The sequence below is a fragment of the Trichomycterus rosablanca genome, chromosome 7 (genome assembly GCF_030014385.1).
Source record: "Trichomycterus rosablanca isolate fTriRos1 chromosome 7, fTriRos1.hap1, whole genome shotgun sequence".
Classification (NCBI taxonomy): Eukaryota; Metazoa; Chordata; class Actinopteri; order Siluriformes; family Trichomycteridae; genus Trichomycterus; species Trichomycterus rosablanca.
In genome coordinates this window covers 19,963,142-19,989,266 of record NC_085994.1, presented here as the reverse complement: position 1 = coordinate 19,989,266, position 26,125 = coordinate 19,963,142, and the positions used below count along the sequence as shown (strand labels likewise).

Here is a 26,125-nt window from a genome sequence, read left to right as displayed (position 1 = left end):
CTGTAGAGGGAGAAATATGCAAATCCCTTCCTATCCTACTTTGAGGTACATTGTTTTTAAACATTTTAATCATTTTCTCACACATTTGTTGACAAACTGGAGATCCTCTGATCATCTTTGCTCACCAAAGACTCAGCCTTTCCTGGATGCTGCTTTTGTACCAAACCATGATTACAATCACCTGTTGACATCACCTGTTTGTAATCACATTATTATTTAGTTTTTTTACCTCATTACTAGCCCTAAATTGCCCTGCCCCAACTTTTTTGGAAAGTGTTGCAGGCCTGAAATGCAGGAATGGAGGTATATTAACAAATGAAATGAAGTTAAGAAGACAAAACATGGAATATCTTGGATTTATACTGTCTACAATAAAAGAAGACAAAGTAAATGTAAGAAACCTTGCATTTATTTTTGTTATTATTTGCATTTTCCATATCGTCCCAACTTTTTCTGATTTGTGGTTGTAAAACAGAACTGTCTGTACTTGCCCTCAAAGCAATAATTTCACAGACCAATTATTTAAAAAAATGCCATTAGACACTTGGTGGATCTAAATTTTAATCTCTGTGCTAGTTAATAAAATTGTGGCAGCCCACATTGTAGATTATGTCAGAAATTGGACAGGGCCTTCAGCATGCTGTAACTGATTAATGCCTTCCTAAAATCAGGAATCGTGCGTCCCTTCACGGCCCTCCCTAAGGCAAGGCTATATGAAATGGCGAGAGCAGAGTTGCCGCTGATTAATTTGTCATTAATGGGACTTGATGACCATGCGCTCTTGGAGGGGCCCTGAATTATAGAGATTTTGATTGACATCAAGTTTTAATTATGGCTTTGAGGTCTCCAAAGGGTGGAGGATGCACTCTAGCTTCAGAGACCTTAGAAAGAGAGAGGGAGAGGGAGAGAATTAAAGTAGATGAAATGAAATAAAACCTCACTCTGTCAATTAACCAGTGCTATATGTAATATTTAAGTGGCAGGACAGGAGAGGAGGCCGTATGGTTGGGATATGGACTGAATGTGGACACTTATCAGCCCTGTGAGACACGTCTCTAACATTTAAGGTCTCATTAGAGACTGACTGGTAATGAATTAAGCTGTTACAGATTAAATAAAGTTACATTAACCCATATTTAATCTTGACACACAGGGCTCCGGCCTGGCTCCGATTCAAGAGCCAAGAGGTGTGAACAACTATATACACCAATCAGCCATAACATTAAAACCACCTCCTTGTTTCTACACTCACTGTCCATTTTATCAGCTCCACTTACCATATAGAAGCACTTTGTAGTTCTACAATTACTGACTGTAGTCCATCTGTTTCTCTGCATGCTTTGTTAGCCCCTCTTCATACTGTTCTTTAATGGTCAGAACTCTCCCAGCACCACTACAGAGCAGGTATTATTTAGGTGGTGGATCATTCTCAGCACTGCAGTGACACTGACATGGTGGTGGTGTGTTAGTGTGTGTTGTGCTGGTATGAGTGGATCAGACACAGCAGCGCTGATGGTGTTTTTTTTTTTACACACCTCACTGTCACTGCTGGACTGAGAATAGTCCACCAACCAAAAATATATCCAGCCAACAGCGCCCCGTGAGCAGCGCCCTGTGACCACTGATGAAGGTCTAGAAGATGACCAACTCAAACAGCAGCAATAGATGAGCGATTGTCTCTGACTTTACATCTACAAGGTGGACCAACTAGGTAGGAGTGTCTAATAGAGTGGACAGTGAGTGGACACGGTATTTAAAAACTCCAGCAGCGCTGCTGTGTCTGTTCCACTCATACCAGCACAACACACACTAACATACCATCACCATGTCAGTGTCACTGCAGTGCTGAGAATGATCCACCACCTAAATAATACCTGCTCTTGGTGGCCCTGTGGGGGTCCTGACCATTAAAGAACAGGGTGAAAGCAGGCCAAAAAGATATGTAGAGAAACAGATGGACTACAGTCAGTAATTGTAGAACTACAAAGTGCTTCTGTATGGTAAGTGGAGCTGATCACATGGACAGTGAGTGTAGAAACAAGGAGGTGGTTTTTAATGTTATGGGTGTTTAGTGTACCTATTAAATCAATTTTTAGTAGGAAAAACATGACAGTTTGTGGTACTATTAGAATATTAGACCACTGCTTTGTTACATGCACTAAAATGTATTACTGACTACAATTTCCCAGACTCCATTAAGCTGCTTTGATTATTCTTCACACAATATCAAAGCCTTAGCCACTAATAATTAATAATGCACAAATTCACGTAAGGAAAATATTTATATTCCATACTGTTTTGTATTTCTTTAACCATATGGTGTAGATTTACACTGTGTGAAAGACTAGTTAGTTAGTGAGGTAGATGCTGCATTTCTTGTGAGATTTTAATCCACAATGGTCAAGAATGGTTTATAAAACAGGCAACCACATAGGATAGGTAGTGGCCTAATAGGCTGCTTATGCAACATTTTCACATTTGGCAGCCCTCACTCCCAAAAAATGCTTAAATTCTTAGAAGTACTATAAATAAGGCCCTACTAAATTCACAGGAAAATGTGCTTAAGTTCAAGGACAAATTTCACAAATTTTTAAAGAAATGTGCCACATTTCACGGCAGTCATTAAAAAACACTCATAAATTGAATGATAGAATAAATGGAAGCTACAATACACACCACAGCCTACCTTAATAGCTGAATGTAAAACTAGAACATTCAGCGAAAGTGCAAGGCTTTATGTGCTGTCTAAAAGACAAAAATACTCGTCCGTGTTTTGACACCCCCCTCTGCGTCCACAGAATTGGTTGGGGGTTTTCCATCTCAGTTACCGGAGTCGTGTTTTTAGCTGCTTTAGACTTCGACATCTTGGACATTTTGACTAACCGATCCTAACTGAATTGCCGTAGGATTGTTAGGACCGGATTGCTAGGGAGTAAATCCGTAAAATATATATATATATAGTGGGGTCAAAAAGAATTTAGTCAGCCACTGATTGTGCAGGTTCTCCTACTTAGAAAGATGAGAGAGGTCTGTAATTTTCATCATAGGTACACTTCAACTATGAGAGACAAAATGAGAAAAAAAAATCCAGAAAATCACATTGTAGGATTTTTAAAGAATTTATTTGTAAATTATGGTGGAAAATAAGTATTTGGTCAATAACAAAAATTCAACTCAATACTTTGTAACATAACCTTTGTTGGCAATGACAGAGGTCAAACGTTTCCTGTAAGTCTTCACCAGGTTTGCACACACTGTAGCTGGTATTTTGGCCCATTCCTCCATGCAGATCTCCTCTAGAGCAGTGATGTTTTGGGGCTGTCGCTGGGCAACACGGACTCCACAAATTTTCTATGGGGTTGAGGTCTGGAGACTGGCTAGGCCACTCCAGGACCTTGAAATGCTTTTTACGGAGCCACTCCTTCGTTGCCCGAGCGGTGTGTTTGGGATCATTGTCATGCTGGAAGACCCAGCCACATTCCATCTTCAATGCTCTCACTGATGGAAGGAGGTTTTGGCTTAAAATCTCATGATACATGGCCCCGTTCATTCTTCCCTTAACACGGATCAGTCGTCCTGTCCCCTTTGCAGAAAAACAGCCCCAAAGCATGATGTTTCCACCCCCATGCTTCACAGTAGGTATGGAGTTCTTGGGTTCTTCTTCTTCCTCCAAACACGACGAGTTGAGTTTTTACCAAAAAGTTCCATTTTGGTTTCATCTGACCACATGATATTCTCCCAATCCTCTTCTGGATCATCCATATGCTCTCTGGCAAACTTCAGACGGGCCTGGACATGTACTGGCTTAAGCAGGGGGACACGCCTGGCACTGCAGGATTTGAGTCCCTCTCGGCGTAGTGTGTTACTGATGGTCCCTTTGTTACTTTGGTCCTAGCTCTCTGCAGGTCATTCATCAGGTCTCTCCGTGTAGTTCTGGGATTTTTGCTCACCATTCTCATGATCATTTTGACCCCACGGGATGAGATCTTGACCCCAAGGGAGATTATCAATGGTCTTGTATGTCTTCCATTTTCTTATAATTGCTCCCACAGTTGATTTATTCACACCAACCTGCTTGCCTATTGTAGATTCACTCTTCCCAGCCTGGTGCAGGTCTACAATTTTCTTCCTGGTGTCCTTCGACAGCTCTTTGGTCTTGTCCATGGTTGAGTTTGGAGTCTGACTGTTTGAGGCTGTGGACAGGTGTCTTTTATACAGATAACGAGGTCAAACAGGTGCCATTAATACAGGTAACGAGTGGAGGACAGAAGAGCTTCTTAAAGAAGAAGTTACAGGTCTGTGAGAGCCAGAAATCTTGCTTGTTTGTTATTGACCAAATACTTATTTTCCACCATAATTTACAAATAAATTCTTTAAAAATCCTACAATGTGATTTCCTGGATTTTTTTTTTCTCATTTTGTCTCTCATAGTTGAAGTGTACCTATGATGAAAATTACAGACCTCTCTCATCTTTCTAAGTAGGAGAACTTGCACAATCAGTGGCTGACTAAATACTTTTTGACCCCACTGTATATACTGGTGCTGGTCATAAAATTAGAATATCATGAAAAAGTTGATTTATTTCAGTAATTCCATTCAAAAAGTGAAACTTGTATATTATATTCATTCATTACACACATACTGATATATTTCAAATGTTTATTTCTTTTAATGTTGATGATTATAACTGACAACTAATGAAAACCCCAAAATCAGTATCTCAGAAAATTAGAATATTGTGACAAGGTACAATATTGAAGACACCTGGTGCCACACTCTAATCAGCTAATTAACTCAAAATGCCTGCAAAGGCCTTTAAATGGTCTCTCAGTCTAGTTCTGTAGGCTACACAATCATGGGGAAGACTGCTGACTTGACAGTTGTCCAAAAGACGACCATTGACACCTTGCACAAGGAGGGCAAGACACAAAAGGTCATTGCTAAAGAGGCTGGCTGTTCACAGAGCTCTGTGTCCAAGCACATTAATAGAGAGGCGAAGGGAAGGAAAAGATGTGGTAGAAAAAAGTGTACAAGCAATAGGGATAACCGCACCCTGGAGAGGATTGTGAAACAAAACCCGTTCAAAAATGTGGGGGAGATTCACAAAGAGTGGACTGCAGCTGGAGTCAGTGCTTCAAGAACCACCACGCACAGACGTATGCAAGACATGGGTTTCAGCTGTCGCATTATTTGTGTCAAGCCACTCTTGAACAAGAGACAGCGTCAGAAGCGTCTCGCATGGGCTAAAGACAAAAAGGACTGCTGATTGGTCCAAAGTTATGTTCTCTGATGAAAGTAAATTTTGCATTACCTTTGGAAATCAAGGTCCCAGAGTCTGGAGGAAGAGAGGAGAGGCACAGAATCCACGTTGCTTGAGGTCCAGTGTAAAGTTTCCACAGTCAGTGATGGTTTGGAGTGCCATGTCATCTGCTGGTGTTGGTCCACTGTGTTTTCTGAGGTCTAAGGTCAACGCAGCCGTCTACCAGGAAGTTTTAGAGCACTTCAAGCTTCCTGCTGCTGACCAACTTTATGGAAATGCAGATTTCATTTTCCAACAGAACTTGGCACCTGCACACAGTGCCAAAGCTACCAGTACCTGGTTTAAGGACCATGGTATCCCTGTTCTTAATTGGCCAGCAAACTCGCCTGACCTTAACCCCATAGAAAATCTATGGGGTATTGTGAAGAGGAAGATGCGATACGCCAGACCCAACAATTCAGAAGAGCTGAAGGCCACTATCAGAGCAACCTGGGCTCTCATAACACCTGAGCAGTGCCACAGACTGATGGACTCCATGCCACGCCGCATTGCTGCAGTAATCCAGGCAAAAGGAGCCCCAACTAAGTATTGAGTGCTGTACATGCTCATACTTTTCATGTTCATACTTTTCAGTTGGCCAACATTTCTAAAAATCCTTTTTTTGTATTGGTCTTAAGTAATATTCTAATTTTCTGAGATACTGAATTTGGGGTTTTCATTAGTTGTCAGTTATAATCATCAACATTAAAAGAAATAAACATTTGAAATATATCAGTCTGTGTGTAATGAATGAATATAATATACAAGTTTCACTTTTTGAATGGAATTACTGAAATAAATCAACTTTTTCATGATATTGTAATGTTATGACCAGCACCAGTATATATATATATATATATATATATATATATATATATATATATATATATATATATATATATATATATACAGTGTATCACAAAAGTGAGTACACCCCTCACATTTCTGCAGATATTTAAGTATATCTTTTCATGGGACAACACTGACAAAATGACACTTTGACACAATGAAAAGTAGTCTGTGTGCAGCTTATATAACAGTGTAAATTTATTCTTCCCTCAAAATAACTCAATATACAGCCATTAATGTCTAAACCACCGGCAACAAAAGTGAGTACACCCCTAAGAGACTACACCCCTAAATGTCCAAATTGAGCACTGCTTGTCATTTTCCCTCCAAAATGTCATGTGATTTGTTAGTGTTACTAGGTCTCAGGTGTGCATAGGGAGCAGGTGTGTTCAATTTAGTAGTACAGCTCTCACACTCTCTCATACTGGTCACTGAAAGTTCCAACATGGCACCTCATGGCAAAGAACTCTCTGAGGATCTTAAAAGACGAATTGTTGCGCTACATGAAGATGGCCAACACCCTGAAACTGAGCTGCAGCACAGTGGCCAAGATCATCCAGCGTTTTAAAAGAGCAGTGTCCACTCAGAACAGACCTCGTGTTGGTCGTCCAAAGAAGCTGAGTGCACGTGCTCAGCGTCACATCCAACTGCTGTCTTTGAAAGATAGGCGCAGGAGTGCTGTCAGCATTGCTGCAGAGATTGAAAAGGTGGGGGGTCAGCCTGTCAGTGCTCAGACCATACGCCGCACACTACATCAAATTGGTCTGCATGGCTGTCACCCCAGAACGAAGCCTCTTCTGAAGTCTCTACACAAGAAAGCCCGCAAACAGTTTGCTGAAGACATGTCAACAAAGGACATGGATTACTGGAACCATGTCCTATGGTCTGATGAGACCAAGATTCATTTGTTTGGTTCAGATGGTCTCAAGCATGTGTGGCGGCAATCAGGTGAGGAGTACAAAGATAAGTGTGTCATGCCTACAGTCAAGCATGGTGCTGGGAATGCCATGGTCTGGGGCTGCATGAGTGCAGCAGGTGTTGGGGAGTTACATTTCATTGAGGGACACGTGAACTCCAATATGTACTGTGAAATACTGAAGCAGAGCATGATCCCCTCCCTCCGGAAACTGGGTCGCAGGGCAGTGTTCCAGCATGATAATGACCCCAAACACACCTCTAAGACGACCACTGCTTTATTGAAGAGGCTGAGGGTAAAGGTGATGGACTGGCCAAGCATGTCTCCAGACCTAAACCCAATAGAACATCTTTGGGGCATCCTCAAGCGGAAGGTGGAGGAGCGCAAAGTCTCGAATATCCGCCAGCTCCGTGATGTCGTCATGGAGGAGTGGAAAAGCATTCCAGTGGCAACCTGTGAAGCTCTGTTAAACTCCATGCCCAGGAGAGTTAAGGCAGTTCTGGGAAATAATGGTGGCCACACAAAATATTGACACTTCAGGAACTTTCACTAAGGGGTGTACTCACTTTTGTTGCCGGTGGTTTAGACATTAATGGCTGTATATTGAGTTATTTTGAGGGAAGAATAAATTTACACTGTTATATAAGCTGCACACAGACTACTTTTCATTGTGTCAAAGTGTCATTTTGTCAGTGTTGTCCCATGAAAAGATATACTTAAATATCTGCAGAAATGTGAGGGGTGTACTCACTTTTGTGATACACTGTATATATATAAAGCATCAATCAAACAAACACTTTTGGCAGAACTTTGAATCCAAAAGCACCTTACAAATGAGACAGAATACAATCCAAGCAATAAAGCCATATATACTTAGAGGCCATGCTTTGGGAGTCAACAGTGGCTGTTGGCAGTGGTGGGGCATGAACCCCAAACTTTCCAATCAATAGTCTGGTACCTTGAGCCATGTTTTCTTGATAAAGCAAGGCTGCATCTAGCATAAAACAGCTACTAAATAATATAACAACAAAATACAATAACAGTTTTTGCTGAGTCAAAAACTTTACAAAACAGCAACTTTAATGGGTTTGAGGTCAGGGCTCTGTGTAGGCCACTGGAGTTCCACACCATACTCATCAAACCATGTGAACCTCGCTTTGTGCAGAGGGGCACAGTTATGTTGGAAGAGGTAAAGGTCTTCCTCAAACTGTTCTTATAGATTTGATCACCAGTTAACAATTGGCCATATAGTGTAACTCACTAAGTAAGATGTAGTGGCATACATTTTATTTATCTATGGGTAGCATTAACACAAGCCAGAACACAATCAGTAAAGACCTCCCAAGCCAAGAGTGCAAAGGTCATTGAGTTGTTCGGTAGTGATAAACTTTTTCATTTTAGTTAATTCAGTTTCATACAGTTCATCATCGATGGCGCATGTGAGCTAAAATCTCATTAGATGGCAATATATTGGCTACGGTTTAGTTACCGGGCACTGTCATGAGAAAATATACAGGTCAGATTCATACATATTTCATGCAAATGGGTATTCGCACATGCCATCCTTTATGCAAATAGACAGTAGAGTTGCTCCCTCCAGTGGGGAGAAAAGCATTCACTCATTCATTTGATTGTAATTCTGAAAGTAAGAATTTTCATACAAACTCAGTTTGGATCCATTTAATCTCTGCTAACTTTGAACTGGGCTGGTTGTGAGGGGGCGTGAGCATCGGTCATAAGCTGGCAGTGCAGATGCCGAGCTTTGTGCCACTCTGCAGATTTTTCTTATAACACCAAGCAACTACAATAAGGCAGAAAAACACTTGACAGCAGATGCCATCTCGGTATCACCCATTTATTTTAATTAGGCGAGAAATCATATCTCTCTCTTCCTCTCTCTGTCTCTCTTATTTTGCTGTGTATATCCCCCCAGAGCGCAGCAGTTGCATGTCATTTACTTCAGTATTCATCTTCAGTCTTTCAGTTCGCACTGCAGTCAGCTTTTACATAAGAACAAAGCCAGATCAAGTATCAACTGACTGCTCTGCCTTCATATGCCACATAGACTTCGCATATCTTACATCCGTATAACGTAGCAACTCACATCTGGTCGTTCTTAGCTTCATCACAAAGCTGGCGCTAATGTCTAGGCCACGTTTATTAGAAATGAAACATATAACGTTGCAGACAAAAGTATTTTAACATAGCAAGTGTGCTGTAAGGAGATCTGCCATGTTAAATGAACACGGCTGCACTTCAAAAAGTGAGAAGAGTATAGGACACCATTTCTATTATATAAAATAATACATTTGAAATCATATACACTGATCAGCCATAACATTAAAACCACCTCCTTGTTTCTACACTCACTGTCAATTTTATCAGCTCCACTTTCCATATAAAAGCACTTTGATGTTCTGCAATTACTGACTGTAGTCCATCTGTTTCTCTGCATGCTTTGTTAGCTCTCTTTCATGCTGTTCTTCAATGGTCAGGACTCTCCCAGGACCACTACAGAGCAAAAATTATTTGGGTGGTGGATCATTCTCAGCACTGCAGTGACACTGACATGGTGGTGGTGTGTTAGTGTGTGTTGTGCTGGTATGAGTGGATCAGACACAGCAGCGCTGCTGGAGTTTTTAAATACCGTGTCCACTCACTGTTCACTCTATCAGACACTCCTACCTAGTTGGTTCACCTTGTAGATGTAAAGTCAGAGACGATCGCTCATCTATTGCTGCTGATTGAGTTGGTCATCTTTTAGACCTTTATCAGTGGTCACAGGATGCTGCCCACGGGGCGCTGTTGGCTGGATATTTTTGGTTGGTGGACTATTCTCAGTCCAGCAGTGACAGTGAGGTGTTTAAAAACTCCAGCAGTGCTTCTGTGTCTGATCCACTCATACCAGCACAACACACACTAACACACCACCACCATGTCATTGTCACTGTAGTGCTGAGAATGATCCACCATTAAAATAATACCTACTCTGTGGTGGTCCTGTGGGGGTCCTGACCATTGAGGAACAGCATGAAAGGGGGCTAACAAAGCATGCAGAGAAACAGATGGACTACAGTCAGTAAGTGGAGCTGATAAAATAGACAGTGAGTGTAGAAACAAGGAGGTGGTTTTAATGTTATGGCTAATCAGTAAATATACATATACTTAGGAAAGTCTAATGGGTTCCTCATTGCTGCTGCAACCACGACCTCTACTGGCTGGTCGAGGCATCTGAAAGGATGGATTATTTAAAGGTAGAACTGCATGACTCTTTGTCTGCAATACAGTTCTTCGTTAGACTCCGTCTATGGGGGTGAAAAGAAGTAGCCAGCAACTGCATGCATGTTAATGGGGGTGCATGACAGCCTGTTACAGTTGGGAATTTGACATGACTAGATTGCGAGAAAAAGGGAGAGTTTTTTTTTCCCATTTTAGCGACACAAAAATGGAACTATGCACACAAATCTGAAAATTTGAAGACCATGTATCAACAACATTACTTCAATTCCATTGGTTCTTGATCAAATATCAAGTCACGGTTTTGCAAATTTCTGAACACAAATTGCATAATTTAACACATTTTGGTAACCTATAAACACTGGCTTTAAAAATACAACACCCTGATTACCAATTAGTCTCACTCATGTTGCACCTGTGCAAACTGAACTAGAAGAACATCCTCATTCAATCATTTGTCAGAGTATACTGGAGTACTGTTATTGTTGCGCCTTCACTCGGTCAAAATGGCTTTTCAATCAGAACACGATATACCTGTTTTATTCTCAGCTGGTGTTGATTCAAGACACAATGTACCTGTCAGTTCCATCCACCATATTCCCTATTTCTGAATCCAATAGAGAAAATTTGTTCAGCATGGTGATGGAAAGTGTATGAACGCAGACCCCACGAACATGTGGCACTACTCCAGGCATTGGAGGGGATATGTAATGACACTAACACAGTTGAATGCCAGGGATGGATTCACCATGTCATGTGTTTTTCCCCTACTGCTTGGCCAGGGAAAACATCACAGCTATTGTGGTAATGAGGTACTTTGATCGGACCAGGATCAGAGGCAGAATGCATAGGGATCAGTTTCATTCAGCAAATAAATAGTTTGTATATATGCACTGATTTTCTTTGTCCTGTTTCTCACTGTATGTACATAGGGGAAATTTAGTTTTGCTACACACTGTGTGAAATAGGTAACATCTGCTTATATATGTAGTACTGTGATGCTATTTAGGGACAATAAAACTCTACACTTTACCAAAATGAGAAAAAGGGAACTTATTTCTACACACTTGTATGCATTTCAATATGTAACGTGGCCTCCTGAAGCCAAAACATACCTGATTTGATGTACTGTAAGTGATAAGCACATAGTAGCTGTGTGTACTGTTTTGGTTGAAGTTGAATTTACATATTAATACAAGTTGCCACACCACAATAACCCATCTCTCCCATCCCTAATCCACAATTGGACCTACTTCAGCAACCCTGAGGTAAAAAAAAAATAGTAATCATAAAATTACATTTAATTGCTTGTACATAAGTCCACCACAACATGTGTGGTACTGTAAAAAAAAAAAAAAAAAGTGATGTTAGAGAAAAACTCCAGGAACTTCCCCCAAGTATGGGAGAAACTTCATGTGTTGGTCCTCATTGTGCACCAAATTTTCACTACATAAAGAAATTGTGCAACGTCCCTGTGTTTCCATCTAAGCAAGATTAGGCGCCTCGCTAGGAGTGTAGAAAAGGCTAAGCCACACCATTGCCAAGTTGCCACTGTTGGGCCCCTGAGCAAAAAAGGGAGAGAAAGGGGAGAAAAATGCATAAATAATATATATATATATATATATATATATATATATATATATACTGTATATATATATATATATGACTTATGCATTTTTCTCCCTTTTTAGCGCGGCCAATTGCCCAATTGCGTCATGCTTCCTCTCCAATGCCGATACCTGCTCTGATTGAGGAGAACGAAGCTAACCCACTCCCCCTCCGGCACGTGGGCAGCATGCTGTATGCATCTTATCACCTACACCTTATCCAGTGCAGTGCAGCTCAGCACAGTGTACGGAGAGACACACCCTGAGAGCACTCTTTTCTCATCTCTGTGCAGGCACAATCAATCAGCCAGCAGAGCAATTGCATTAGTTATGAGAGAGAGACCCTCTCTGGTTTATTCCCACCCATATCTGAACAACAGGCCAGGCAGAGCTGAGATTTGATACGATGTATTCGAGACCCCAGCTCTGGTTCCAGCGTGTGTTTTTACTGCTGCGCCACCTGAGAGGCCTGTCCTTAACCTTTTTTAAGCATGGTTTTGAGTGCTGTGTTTCATTTTGCAAGGGATTTGTGGAGCTTTGATAAAGTTCGGTTTGTATTTATTTTTGAGAAATTGAGCCACTGTTTCTAGAAATGTGTTTAAACTAAGAAAAACTGTAACTGAAAACAGTTACAGCTTTGAAACATATTTTGGTAGTAAAAAAAAAGTTTTTTGCAGCATTGTAGTTCCCATGGTAGTTTTTGCCCATTTCTCTTGGTTAATTGTCTTTAATAGAGATGGACCGATCGGGGTTTTTGGCACCGATTCCGATCTCCGATCTCCTTTCAGGGACATCGGCCGATAGCCGATTCCGATCGGGGGGGGGGTGGATTAGCAGTAAATAAACTTAAAAAGAGCCTCACAGTAAAGATAAACCGGAGCAGCGCGCGTGTGTGTGTGCCTTTAGAAGATACGCTTTGTTCACAGTATCGCTATAAGTGATTCATTGATTCATGAGTTGATTCGTTTTTATGTGAAGCGTAAGTTTCTCTTCTCGGTTATCTCTCCGTGTTTACTGTTATTAATTAAATGTCGTGGTTTTAAATAAACACCAACTACTACAGAACATTTTGTGTGACTCTTACATTAAAAAGCTTAATTAAAAAGCTTAATTAAACTGCTATTACCACAGATCTGTAACCGACCGTCAGACTCGTTCCGTCTAAGGAGCTAAAAGTTTTCTAAAAGTTCAGCAGATGATCCTGAACTAACGAATTTGGTAATGAATAAACTTTTGCCTCTGATTGGCTCTGTAACGTTTTCTGTTCTCATCTACATCACAAGTAAGAACCGCTTACGATTTACCAAAGTGAACCAGGAGTTTATATAACGTTCTGATAGAATCGACTCAGATGTGACCGGGTTGAATTATCTTTTTAAAGTAAATATTACAATCAGCAAAATTACATCGTAAGAGCTTTCACGATGGTTTCTGTACGATTGTTGATGAATGGTGATGTGATGGTTGGTGCTTCGTAGCTCAAAGTCTGGATCAATCCACTGAGCTGTTAACTTAACGTGATCTTTATATATCACACGATCGGATCGGCTACTTTTAGGAAATATCGCCGATCGCCGATAGCATATTTTGATTAAAAATCGGCCGATACCGATTCATAGCCAATCGATCGTCCCATCTCTAGTCTTTAATACTTTATGTTTGGATGAGCCCCTTCAGATATGCTTGTGATTTTAAGTCAAGAGATTAGCACGGCCATGCAGGAACCCTTTTTGTAAAACCAGCCCTGAGTTATTATTTAGCGTTATATTATTATAATGTCAAGCTATTGTTCGATGAACTACGAGAACAAATTCTCCTCTATTATGAAAGATGATATGGTACTGCTGCATCATTTATACTTCCTTTTATACAGTGTAATGTCTCAGTACTTATGCTAACAAGCAGCTCTAAATCACAGTGCTTCCTCTTCCATACTTTAGTCTTCTAACTAGCCACTTTAGTGTTCTTAAAACCAAATAACAAACTGAACTATTGTAAAAGAGTTCTATATTTATTCCATCTGACCACTGTTTGGATGTGTGTAAAGATGTGTGTGTAAATTTTAGACGTTTTGCAAAATGAGATTGCAAACTACACTGCAGTTCAGTGTTTACTGTGCAGAGTGTTATAATAATGCTACTCTTTTTGAGAGACTGTCAGCTTCTTTATTACCTTTTCATATAATAATTCTAGAGTTGAAGTTGGGAAATCTTGTGTAGCACGCTGTCCAGAGATGGTTTTATTAACATGTTATTATTATTATCAAAGCAGTTGTATTGACAGGGGGTGTTTGCGATTTTTCTTATGACTTTGTAGCTATTTATCTTTTATGTCTCATTTTCGAATTTTACTGAATTGACTGAAAATTTAATTACCACAACCATTATTTATTCTAAGTATTTCATTAAATCTTTATTATCTATTATAGCTATCTGTTTGATAAAATCTTTCCAGAAAGTTGCAAATTATAAAAGGTGCAATTTACTCAAATATATTTTTGTGGCCGCTCAGGTGGCGCAGCGGTAAAAACACATGCTAGAACACCAGAGCTGGGATCTCGAATACATCGTATTAAGTCCCACCTCTGCCTGCCAGCTGGGCTGATCGGCCACCAACGATTGGCCTGTTGTTCATATAGAGGTGGGATATTAAGCCAGATAGGAACTCTTTCATGATTGGTGCAACTATGACCTCTGCTGGCTGATTGATGGCGCCTGCACAGAGACAAGGAAAGAGTGCGCTGATCAGGGTGTGTCTCTCTGTACACAGTGCTGATCCGCATATGTACTCGTCAAGTGTAGGTGACAAGATGCATACGGCTGCTGCCCACATGTCGGAGGGGGCGTGGGTTAGCTTCGTTCTCCTCAATCAAAGCCGGGGTCGGCATTAATGGATAGGAACCATGACGCAATCGGGCAATTGGATGCAATAAAGTCAGGAGAAAAAAGGGAGAAAATGCATAAACAAAATATATATATATTGTGTATAATATAATAATAATATTAATATAATACATTTTTATTTGAAAAGCGCCTTCAATGACACCCAAAGGCACTGTACAATGAAAATAAATATAAAATATAAATAAAAATATACATTTACAAATGTGGAAACGCTATACATGTGTTTTTTACGAGCACGTAAGTCGTGAGGGAGACTATTCCACATTTTGGGGCAAGCAACTGCCATGTCACCAAGTGTACGTAATTTAGAGGGTGGAACTTTGAGCAGATACAGGGTGGAAGAGCGCAGGGACCGAGCTGGAGAATATGATGTAAGCAGACTTCCAAGATATGAAGGTGTGAGGCCGTGTAAAAATCTAAAAATCAGCACCAGCAGTTTATATTGTATTTGGTACTGTACTGGAAGCCAGTGTAGATGTTTCAGAGTTGGGGTGATGTGCTCCCAGGATCTAGTATGGGTTAGAATCCTTGTGGCTGAATTTTGTAATATCTAGACATCTATATAATATCAAAGACTTGATTTAATTTCTGTCCACATACATGTGTTTAAGGATTACACAGTTAGTGAAAATAAATAAAACATTTTAAGTCATGCTGCGTTCTCTTCACTGGCTTCCTGTAGCTGCGCTCCTTCAGTTTAAAACACTGATGCCTACAAAGTCAAAAAACCCTGCTCTGTACCACGCAACCTCCGAGCCACTAGTCTTGCTGATCAACCACCCAGAACTCATGGAAGACAAGCATCAAGGCTCTTCTCTGTACTTGCACCCAAGTGGTGAAACGAGCTTCCCTTGTCTGTCTCTCACTGTCTTGAAAAAAAAAGATGATTAAAAATCCACCTTTTTACCAAGCACTTAACCTGACATGTACATACTAATGCTCTTTATTTCTTGCATATAATAATAAAAAATATCAATAAAAAAAAAAAAAAAAACACCTTTGGTTCTAACAGGGTCTATTTGTGTATATTTTGAGGAACAAGACCAAATTAGTAAAAATAGTGAAATGTCTTATTTAAATTGCACCTAGGTGTGAAGAAGTCTGAATGGCTCCAGATGCTCGGGTGGCACAACGATCTAATCAGCTAGCACACAACTGTGGAGTTTTTTGAACTTGCAAGTTTAAATCTTAGCAAAGTCACAGACCTGGCGTCCATAGAGTTATCGACCTGGCTGGGCGTTCACAGGAACACATTTGGCTGTGTTTAAAGGAGGAATGGTCACCCTGAAGCCACTGCAATATGCCATCGGTCTCTGGGACTGCTTTGGATACCTGTGTGAATAGGAGGTGGGGGGTCACATGAAGCTTAGTGCTTTGGGCTCTCTGTACAAGATACGACTCAGTGTGGTTAAACAACACACGGGTGATAAAAAGTGGCCGCAGATTGGACATGTGTAAGAGAGGGTGTGTGAAAAATTCCAGGAAAGAATGGGGTGCTCTACACTGGATTCTGGGGAAACTGGACCCACCATGACCGTTACTTTATACACACATACGGTATAGCATGGGCAGGAGGGAGCAGAAGTGCGGGTAGTACAAAAAATCTACTCCTTTAACTTAGGGATGTTCCACTCCAGTTTAGGGATTCAGATAGTGTCACCTCTGTGGCTTTTCAAATTTACCCACCAGGACTTCGACTCCTGCAGCTCCAGGGCACTGCCATTCACGAACACACTTGTTTCAACTAATTAGCTACTAGCTTCAGAGAGCTAATGAGATATCTCAGGGGGGTTGTGTGAATACACAGCACAGGCTTTCCTCAAAGGGATAGTCCTTGCCCTTGGCTCGTCAGGAGGCACACTATGACCAGTGTGTTAATTGGTTTGCCTCTTTCTGTGTGTGTGTGTGTGTGTGTGTACAGGTGTAAGTGTAATCTTCATGCTGGACAGTGCACATTCCGCGATGGCAGCCTGCAGTGCAACTGCGAGCACAACACCACAGGGCAGGACTGCGCCCGCTGTGCCCGCGGCTTTAAGGCCAAGTCGTGGAAGCCCGGCTCATACCTGCCCACCCCGAATGGATCCCCTAACGCCTGTAAGTACTTTGCACCTGTCAGACGTCCAACACACACACACACACTTTGTCACTGTGGACGAAAGTGGGAACAATAAATAAACAACTATTCACAAAAAGATAAGTGTCAGATTAAAGGAAAACAGACATTAAATACCCTAATAATGTGATGGGCCACTACAAGCCACCAGAGAGTTTTTAAAACAGTACTAGAAGGATGAAACACCATTTTTTAAATGATATCCCCACAGTCAGTGTGTGTATAGTGGTAGTTGAGAGGAGCACTGTCAAACCCATTCATCCAAAACCTCTTTATAGTGTCCTAGTTGTGCCGCTTAGGTGGCACAGCGGTAAAAACACACACTGAAACCAGAGCTGGGATTTCAAATACATTGTATCGAGTCTCAGCTCTGCCTGCCGGCTGGGCTGAGCAGCCACATGAACAACGATTGGCCTGTTGTTCAGATAGGGGTGGGATATTATAAGCCGGATAGGGACTCTCTCATAACTAATGCAATTACGACCTGTGCTGGCTGATTGTTGGCGCCTGCACAGAGACGGGAAAAGAGTGCTGTCAGGGTGTGTCTCTTCGTACACAATGCTGATCTGCATTGCACTAGTCAAAGTGTAGGTGACAAAATGCATACGGCTGCTGCCCACGTGTCGGAGGGGGCATGGGTTAGCTTCATTCTCCTCAATCAAAGCGGGGATCGGCATTGGTGGAGAGGAAGTATGACGCAATCGGGCAATTTGATGCGCTAAAAAGTCGGGAGAAAAAGGGGAGAAAATGCATAAACAAAAAATTTATATATATTTATATTTATATATATATATATATATATATATATATATATATATATATATATATATATATATATATATATATATATATATATATATATATGTACTATATTGCCGAAAGTATTACCTTGTCTGCCTTCACACGTACAGTATATGAACTTCAGTGACATCCCATTCTTACTCCTTAGTGTTTAATATGATGTCAGCCCACCCTATGCAGCTATGACAGCTTCAACTCTTCTGGGAAGGCTTTTGCTTTTTATACTCAGCAGTCTATTCAGTAACTCCTCTCAGCCTATGGATCTCAACCTAACATTCTATTAGAATAACATTCTATTTAGTAGCAAAAACCCTTTAAAGGAACCAAAACGATGCCATCAAATTGCTCTTATGGCATAATAGAGCCACCAGAAGCTTTCATTGATAGGGTCTGTACTGTTCTCTTGGTGTATGCTGCACATGCTATTGAGCATATTAAACACAGGTTGAGCAGTTTGACTAAACCTGGATTGATTTGCGGTAATCCTTCCATTTCAAGAAAATTGGACCTTGAAATCTGACCATGTTGGGGTTTTCCTTTTGTTTGTCATCATCTGTTTAGTTTTACACGCACAATGTACAAACATCCAGCTCCCCTATGTAGTCAGTACATATAGGAATTCTGCGCTAGCTGCCTTTTTTATTCTCCTAGTATCCAGGGACATCTTAGCACTAGCTGTAGAAATAAAGATGTGCCTGTTTTCTAAACTAAAGCCCTAAATCGCCTTTATTGTCTCACTCTCCCATGGTACTCTCTCTTCTGTTATTTTTCCTTCCTTTCTCCTTACTTGTCTGATCTCTCTCTTTGTCAATCTCTCTCTCTCGCTCTGTCAATTTTGTCTTTTGTCTGTACCCAGACCCTTCTTGCTGTGAGGCAACAGTGCTACCTTTTGTGCCACAGTGTCACCCCCTTACCTACTTACCTGACGTTACATTCATTTACACTTGTACATTTTCGGCATTTAGCAGACGCCTTTATCCGAAGCGACTTACAGTACAGTTACAGTATACAGTCTGAGCATCTGAGGGTTAAGGGCCTTGCTCAAGAGCCCAACAGCAGCAACCTGGCAGTGGTGGGGTCTGAACTAGTCCAGTACCTTAACCACTAGGCTACGGCTTGCCCCCTAAACTCTCTCCACTCCATCAAAGGGCAAACACACACACATGAATTCACACTCAGGGCAATAGTGTAGCCTCAATTAACCTGACAGCATGTCTTTGGACTGTGGAAGGAAAGCTCCCGGGGGAAACCCACACAGACACGGGAAGAACATGCAAACTCCACACAGGGGAAATCAAACCCTTAATGTGCGACAGCGCTACCCACTGCGCCACCATGTCGCCCCTGACCAGGATAAAGTGGTGGTAAAGCAGAAAAATAAAATTGAATAAAATGGATATTGTAAAAGAAAAAAAAAAACAGCCATCCAATCATTTTTAGTCTAGCAAGACGCCAGATTGCTTTGTTAGGAAACATGCTGGAATAGGGTCAAAACTGTGGTGTCAGTTTTTACAGTACTGCTGAGAGTGCACATATTGCTAGAAAACAAATTTTAAAAGTGGGGGATGTTGCAGGGAACGAGACGGTGTGGGATTACACCAGAGCACTTTTAACTCTTAATAATCATGAAGCAATCATTGCTAACAGGATAAGCTAAGCTTAAAAGCGCTGTTCTCAGTTGTTGACTATATTATGTTTGTAATAAGGGAATGTTAAAACTCATAAAAGCTCTGCTCTTGTCTTGCAGGTGAGGCAGCTGGTAGTCTCGGCAGTAAGTAAAATGTTAAACAGGCTCACAGCCTGTTACTCTTGCTTTTTTATCCCCTGTCATCACTCTTTCTGCTCCATTCACTTCATATTCAGAATTAATTGATTTTATGTTTGTCTTTATCCCAGAGCTTATCTGCGGTATATTTTTCCACAGTTCTTTCTGCCTTGGATATAGTTTATGATTTTTGTACGAACGTGTAATATATCCAGCAGAAAAAAAAGCTCTTGAGGGGAATAAAGGGCTTAAAGGTACCTGCGGGAATTTAGCACTTTATCACTTGGATCTGGTTCAGAGCATTATAAAACTTGTAGAGAAATGAACCCTATGCTGAACTTTTCTTTACTGCCATTTCCTGATATTACTGCTGTTGTGTTAGAGCAAAACAAATGGCTCTTGTTACGATTATTCAGCTAAAATATTTCTACAATAAAAGTTTTAGATGTATTATTAATCAGCACTAATGTGGCTGTGTTTCTCAACTGTTAACCTTTTAAGATCCCCAGACCTGATGGCAGGTCAGAAATATATTATTTATGTAACAGCATATCTGGAGAACAGTAGGGGAGGTTTAGCTTTATATTTATTTCTATTATTTGAAGCAGAAATTTATAGTGATTCTTATACACAAATTGTCAAAATGCTGCTTACAACAGGTTGTTCCCTTTAAAACGAATAAAATTCAGATATTTATGATGTCATCTTATCTTATTTTTATAATAAAACTAAAAGTGATACGCTGACTTTAACAATAAAGTCAATTAGGAATCTGTACCAATTAGACCCAGAGAAGGATAACATTCAGTAGTAATCCAAGCAAACAAGCTACTTCAGCAGTCTAAGGCACCAAGAGGACAGGTTTGTATAATCTTACACTAAATCTTTGTGGTAAAGAAATAGACCCCTGGAATTATAGGTTTCTTATGTACATACTAGATTTCCCAAAAAATGGGACATTGTATAAAATGCAGTCAAAAGAAGAATCTATGAATCTTTACTTACCAGACAAAAGTAAAAAGAAATAATTTCCAGTGTTTTCTCTGATCAACTTAATTGTATTTTAGAATTTAAAGCCTGCAACACACTCCAAAAAAGTTGAGACGGGGGAAAATAAGAGTAAAAAATTTATTTTCATTATATAGTGTTCCACAATATGCAAGTGAATTGATAAGCAGTGAGGCAATCATGATCGCATGAAAAAGGAGGATCCATCAAAGGATAAATTTTTACAATGATTGGTGGATATCAGTGCCTTTCAGTCAATTAGAAGCAAGTTCGTACTCATCCATGAGTTTTGTATCAAGAACACAGTTAGAAAAAGCGGTTCAATGATTTGTGGATATCGGTACCTTTCAGCCAATTAGAAGCAACTCAGTTTTGGTGGAGTTTTAAAAAGTTTGTATCATGTGTTTTGTATCAAGAACACAGTTAGATAAAGCGGTGATAAAGTGATAAGATAAATTGGTGGCAAAGTTTGAGCAGGACTGACACTGACATCGAACTTTGTGTCATCTGAGTAACAATGTAAATTTAAACCATGATGGTGTATTATATGGCCAAGAGACTGTATATATATGGTGAAAAGTAGCGGACCTAAAACTGAACCCTGAGGAACACCTTTAGTAACAGGTGCAGTAGAGGATTTATGGTTCTGAATAGCTACAGACTGTCGTCTATCACTAAGATAAAAGGAAAACCAGGAAAGAGAAGGTCCAGTAATATCAATAGAGAGAATCAAAAGCAGAGCCAAAATCAAGAAGCATTAGTTTACTAAGAACTCCTGAATCAGCTGAACATCAGAGACCATTGGTAACTGTAAGAAGTGGAGTCTGTACTATACAAGGGGTGAAATCCGGATTGAAAAGGCTTGTATAAATTATTTGCTTTGTGGTGGGACTGCAATTGTAAAGCAACTATCCTTTCCAGCAGCTTATGCCTAGTTCACACTACACGATTTTTGCCCTGATTTTCGCTAGCAGACTGGTCAGGGATACATTTGTCAGCTCAGGAGCAACTCGGCGTTCGCTCGGCATTCAAAACTCAGCTCTCAATCGCTATGTGTGAACTACTCAACAACTCGATCCAAGCGGCTCGCCCGGCCGAGCGCTTGGCGGCTGAAGATAATTATCTACCCTGCTAAATATTTGAATATGAGTCGGCCGACTGGCAATGAGTGCTGTGTCGAACAGCCAATGAGAACGCAAGATACGGGGTGAGGGAAAACACAGGGGAGGAGTTGTAAAAAGGTGGGACAGGGACACACGCTCAAGTTTTACAGTATTTTTGACCTTATCATTCTCTACAAAACATAACACCAACGTTGCATTGCAAAAAATATTTATTAACCTCCAACTCACTATAGAACAAACAATCCCTGCTGGCCACATAGCCCAATTCACTCAGATTCATTTATTTGTCCTACTTGCTTTTATAGCATTACCTGTAAATGGAAGATTAGAGATTGGCTTTTTTAAGAGCCAGGGTATTAACAGCAGTTTTGATATTGGTAGGGATAAAGCAGATTGCAAAACATGTATTATTAAGGTGTGAGATAGCAATGGCTATCTCTGTCACACAATCCTTAATAAGAAAAGTAGGACAGCATCCAACTGGCAATATGTTGGGTTGGATTGTTCAATCAACTCTACCACAGAATCAGAAGTGATAGGAGGGAAACATGAGAGTGACTGGGCAATATCAGGGGAAGAGCTGTTGGAGGGGAATTTAACTGATCTAGAAAGAAGCTATTCCTCCCGGTTGAATGGGTTCGTTAATAGTGTTGAAAAGGGTCCAAGGCTGGCAGGAGCTTTGGTGGATCAGCGAAAATAGATAAGTAGAACGAGCCCTATTTAAGGCATTTCTGTATCTGGACATAAGGTCTGTATAGACCAGAGAGTATACAGTAAAGTCAGTTTTCCTACAAAAACATTCAAGTCGTCTGGCAGTGACTTTTATATCTCTGAGTTTAATGGTAAATCACGGAGAAGAAGGACAGGATAGCACTAGCCTTTGTTTAAAAGGTGTAAGCATATCTAAAGTATTATATACAGATAGAATTATTTCAGGACAGGTCAGAGACAAGATTTTGGATAGAATTGAAGTACCAAGTGAAGCACAACAGGTTAAAGGGTCCAGACTTTTCACACAAAAAAAATTATAATATGCAGGACGTAGTAGTGAGCAGAGTTATTAACATTTACATTTGCTTATTAAGTAATTCTGATAATTTTTTCATTGAAGAACAGAGAAGAATAGAAAAGAGAAGCCACTCAGGCTGGCGCAGCGGTAAAATACGCTAGCACACCAGAGCTGGGATTTCGAATACATTGATACATCGTATCGAATCTTAGCTCTGCCATCCGGCTGGGCTGGGATGCTACAGTACATGAACAATGATTGGCTGTTGTTTACAGGGTGGGATAAGCCGGACCAGGGTTCCTCATAACGGGTGCAATTACGACCTCTGCTGGCTGATTGATGGTGCCTGCGCAGAGTTGAGGAATAAAGCGTTGATCAGGGTGTGGCTCTCCATACACAAGGCTGATCTGCATATCAACTCGTGAAAAGATGCAGTCGGTACTGCACACATGTCCGAGGGGGCGTGTGTCAGTTGCGAAGCTACTCAGTCAGCAGTGGAGGGTTGTATCCAGCAGTGGAGAGGTGAAGAGTAATGCAATCAGGGTAATTGGTTACGGCTAGATTAGGGAACAAAATTGGGGGAAATGGAGAAAAAGAAAAAAAAGAATAGGAAAGAGAGCTGACGAATGAGGCGAAATATTTTAACTGTCAATTTCAGTCACTTCTGCATTGCGTGGTACTGTATGCACTGAAGAAGTGCATTAAATCTTGTCTATGGGCACTTTCTCTGTGTGACCCATGACCTCAGACAGATGAGAGCAGCTGTACTTTATTACAGCTATGTTTACCACTGTGACATCCCACAATCCCCTGAGCCCCGAGCCCCCCACATTTACCGCTCACTGCTGCCTCACCGGTGCATTATCACAGCCTAAAACCCAGCACAGATACACTCACTGTACATCACTGGGCTAGAGGTGAGAAAATGAAAAGTAAAACCTGGGGATTCAGCAAAAAAATCAATTTAGGAATGAAACCCAGGAGGATATAATTACATATACTGCTCAATGAAAGCTGAGTTTCAGGCCTCAGGTGTGTAGAAGTTAGTGGCAATATGTGTCTTTTAAGTCTAGGTGTACATCCTACGTTATAAATTCAATAGGCACAAAGCAGCTGAGGGATATTTCCTCATTTATCAATGTACTGTATTTATTTTAATTTTATTATTATTTATTAATATAAAATATTATTTTAACCCCCATTTCAGGACATTTTGTATGTTGAAATAAAACAATAATGTGTGACAGAAAAAGTACAAAGAATTTAATTTTAATGTTCTAACCAATTTGATTGTACTTTTTAAACCTAAACAAATTTTGCATTATTAATATTTTAGGTCTAAATTAAATTAAATATGTTTAAATTTAATTAATTGGGTTTGTGTGGCAGCCAGTGACACTGGAAACAATGGCAATTGGGGAGAGGAAGATAATTGAACTAAATATCTGCAAAGATATGATCAAAATGCAAATAAATAAATAAATTCCAACTTCAAATCTAAATGGTATGAATGGTATGAAAAATAAAGGTAAAAAAACAGTGTTTCTTACATTTACATAGATTTTTTTTATTTTGTTGCAATTCTCCTGCAAACACAGGAGTGTGTGTAACAGTACAGCGTTGTTATCACAGTTTTAAAATTCTCCACACATTCTCTATTGGGGACAGGTCAGGACTGCAGCCCGTACCCTCCAGTACCCGTACCCTCTTCTTCTTGCACAGCCATGCCTTTGTAATGTGTGCAGCATGTGGTTTTGCATTGTCTTGCTGAAAAATGCATGGACGTCTCTGGAAAAGATGACGTCTTGAAGGCAGCACATGTTTTTTGACCTGTTCAAACAGCTAGCTAACTAGACAATCGTCAATTTTACAAATTAATCAGCTAGTTAACTTAACATTGTCACCTTGCATTGAACAATTAGTTTTTTTCTGGTCAGCCCATGTAGTCATGATTTTAAAATGTAAAAAAAAAATTTAAATAAATAAAAAGTAAAGTCATCTCATGTGTTAGTGAATTTTCAAATTATTTTAGAATGCCAGGAAGCTATTACTAAAATGAAATTCAATGTAAGGTCTAGCAGTTCCAGAGAGCTTGAAGCTTTCCTCTTGGTATTAGTATGTTTTTTCACGTGAAAGATTTCGGCTGGATCAAAAGCGCTGATGCATGGCAGAAAGCCAACGCACGCTTAAAGTTTCATGACCGCTTCAAATATTTTTAGGCCCCAAGGAGAGAACAATTCTTTTTTTCATTGTCAACCGTGTACTATTGAACAGTGCAGCATCACTTAGCTCATTTGTCCTTTTGAATTATGGAACAGTCTGAAACTGATGTGAAACCTTCATGCTGGAGAGGTGACTGGATCAGTGATCTATTCTACAACAGGGTCAAAATCCGACTGTACAAAGCCAAGTTTCTAAAGCATCCCATCCCAGCTTCTCCTGCCAGTAGAATAAACTGTGTATAAAAATTGATAGGTAAAACAGGAACAGTGGTTACTTGTTGGTAAAAATTCACTGCAGTTTTGTAACCCAGTTTTTATTCTGCTTAAAACTTAATCTGAGATAATATTTACGTTTGAATCTTGAAAAAGATCAAAACAAACAAGGAATTGATTTAGTCTAAATATATTAGAGGGGTCCAGCACTTAGGGGTTTTTTTTGCTTTCCAATGCTGTAAAATTGGTGAGTCTTTTATGGTTCTACCTCTATCTTAAAAATAAGCAAATTTTTTTTTTTTTTATTATTTTGTAGCCATTATGCTATAAGAACTAGAATATATACACCGATAAGGCATAACATTATGACCACCTCCTTGTTTCTACACTCACTGTCAATGTTATCAACTCCACTTACCATATAGAAGCACTTTGTAGTTCTACAATTACTGACTGTAGTCCATCTGTTTCTCTACATGCTTTTTTAACCTGCTTTCACCCTGTTCTTCAATGGTCAAGACCCCCATTGAAGGACCACTACAGAGCAGGTTTTATTCAGGTGGTGGATGATTCTCAGCACTGCAGTGACAATGACATGGTGGTGGTGTGTTAGTGTGTTTTGTGCTGGTATGAGTGGATCAGACACAGCAGTGCTGCTGGAGTTTTTAAATACCATGTCCACTCACTGTCCACTCTATCAGACACTCCTACCTAGTTGGTCCACCTTGTAGATGTAAAATCTGTAAAGGCTGCTATTTGAGTTGGTCATCTTCTAGACCTTCATCAGTGGTCACAGGACGCTGCCCACGGGACGCTGTTGGCTGGATATTTTGGTTGGTGGACTACTCTCAGTCAAGCAGTGACAGTGAGGTGTTTAAAAAAACATACCAGCACAACACACACTAACACACCACCACCATGTCAGTGTCACTGCAGTGCTGAGAATGATCCATCACCCAAATAATACCTACTCTGTAGTGGTCCTGGGAGAGTCCTGACCATTGAAGAACAGCATGAAAGGGGGCTAACAAAGCATGCAGAGAAACAGTTGGACTACA

General features: G+C 40.3%; 1 protein-coding gene across 1 annotated transcript in view; it reads left to right on the top strand.

The window, feature by feature from the left end:
- The window catches only part of ntng2a (netrin g2a), a 121,048-nt gene that overhangs the window by 60,880 nt on the left and 34,043 nt on the right, over positions 1 to 26,125 (top strand). The window contains exons 3-4 of the mRNA XM_062999099.1: positions 16,734 to 16,906; positions 19,474 to 19,497. Of these exons, the coding sequence (XP_062855169.1) occupies positions 16,734 to 16,906; positions 19,474 to 19,497 (197 nt within the window). The remainder of the gene's footprint in view (positions 1 to 16,733; positions 16,907 to 19,473; positions 19,498 to 26,125) is intronic.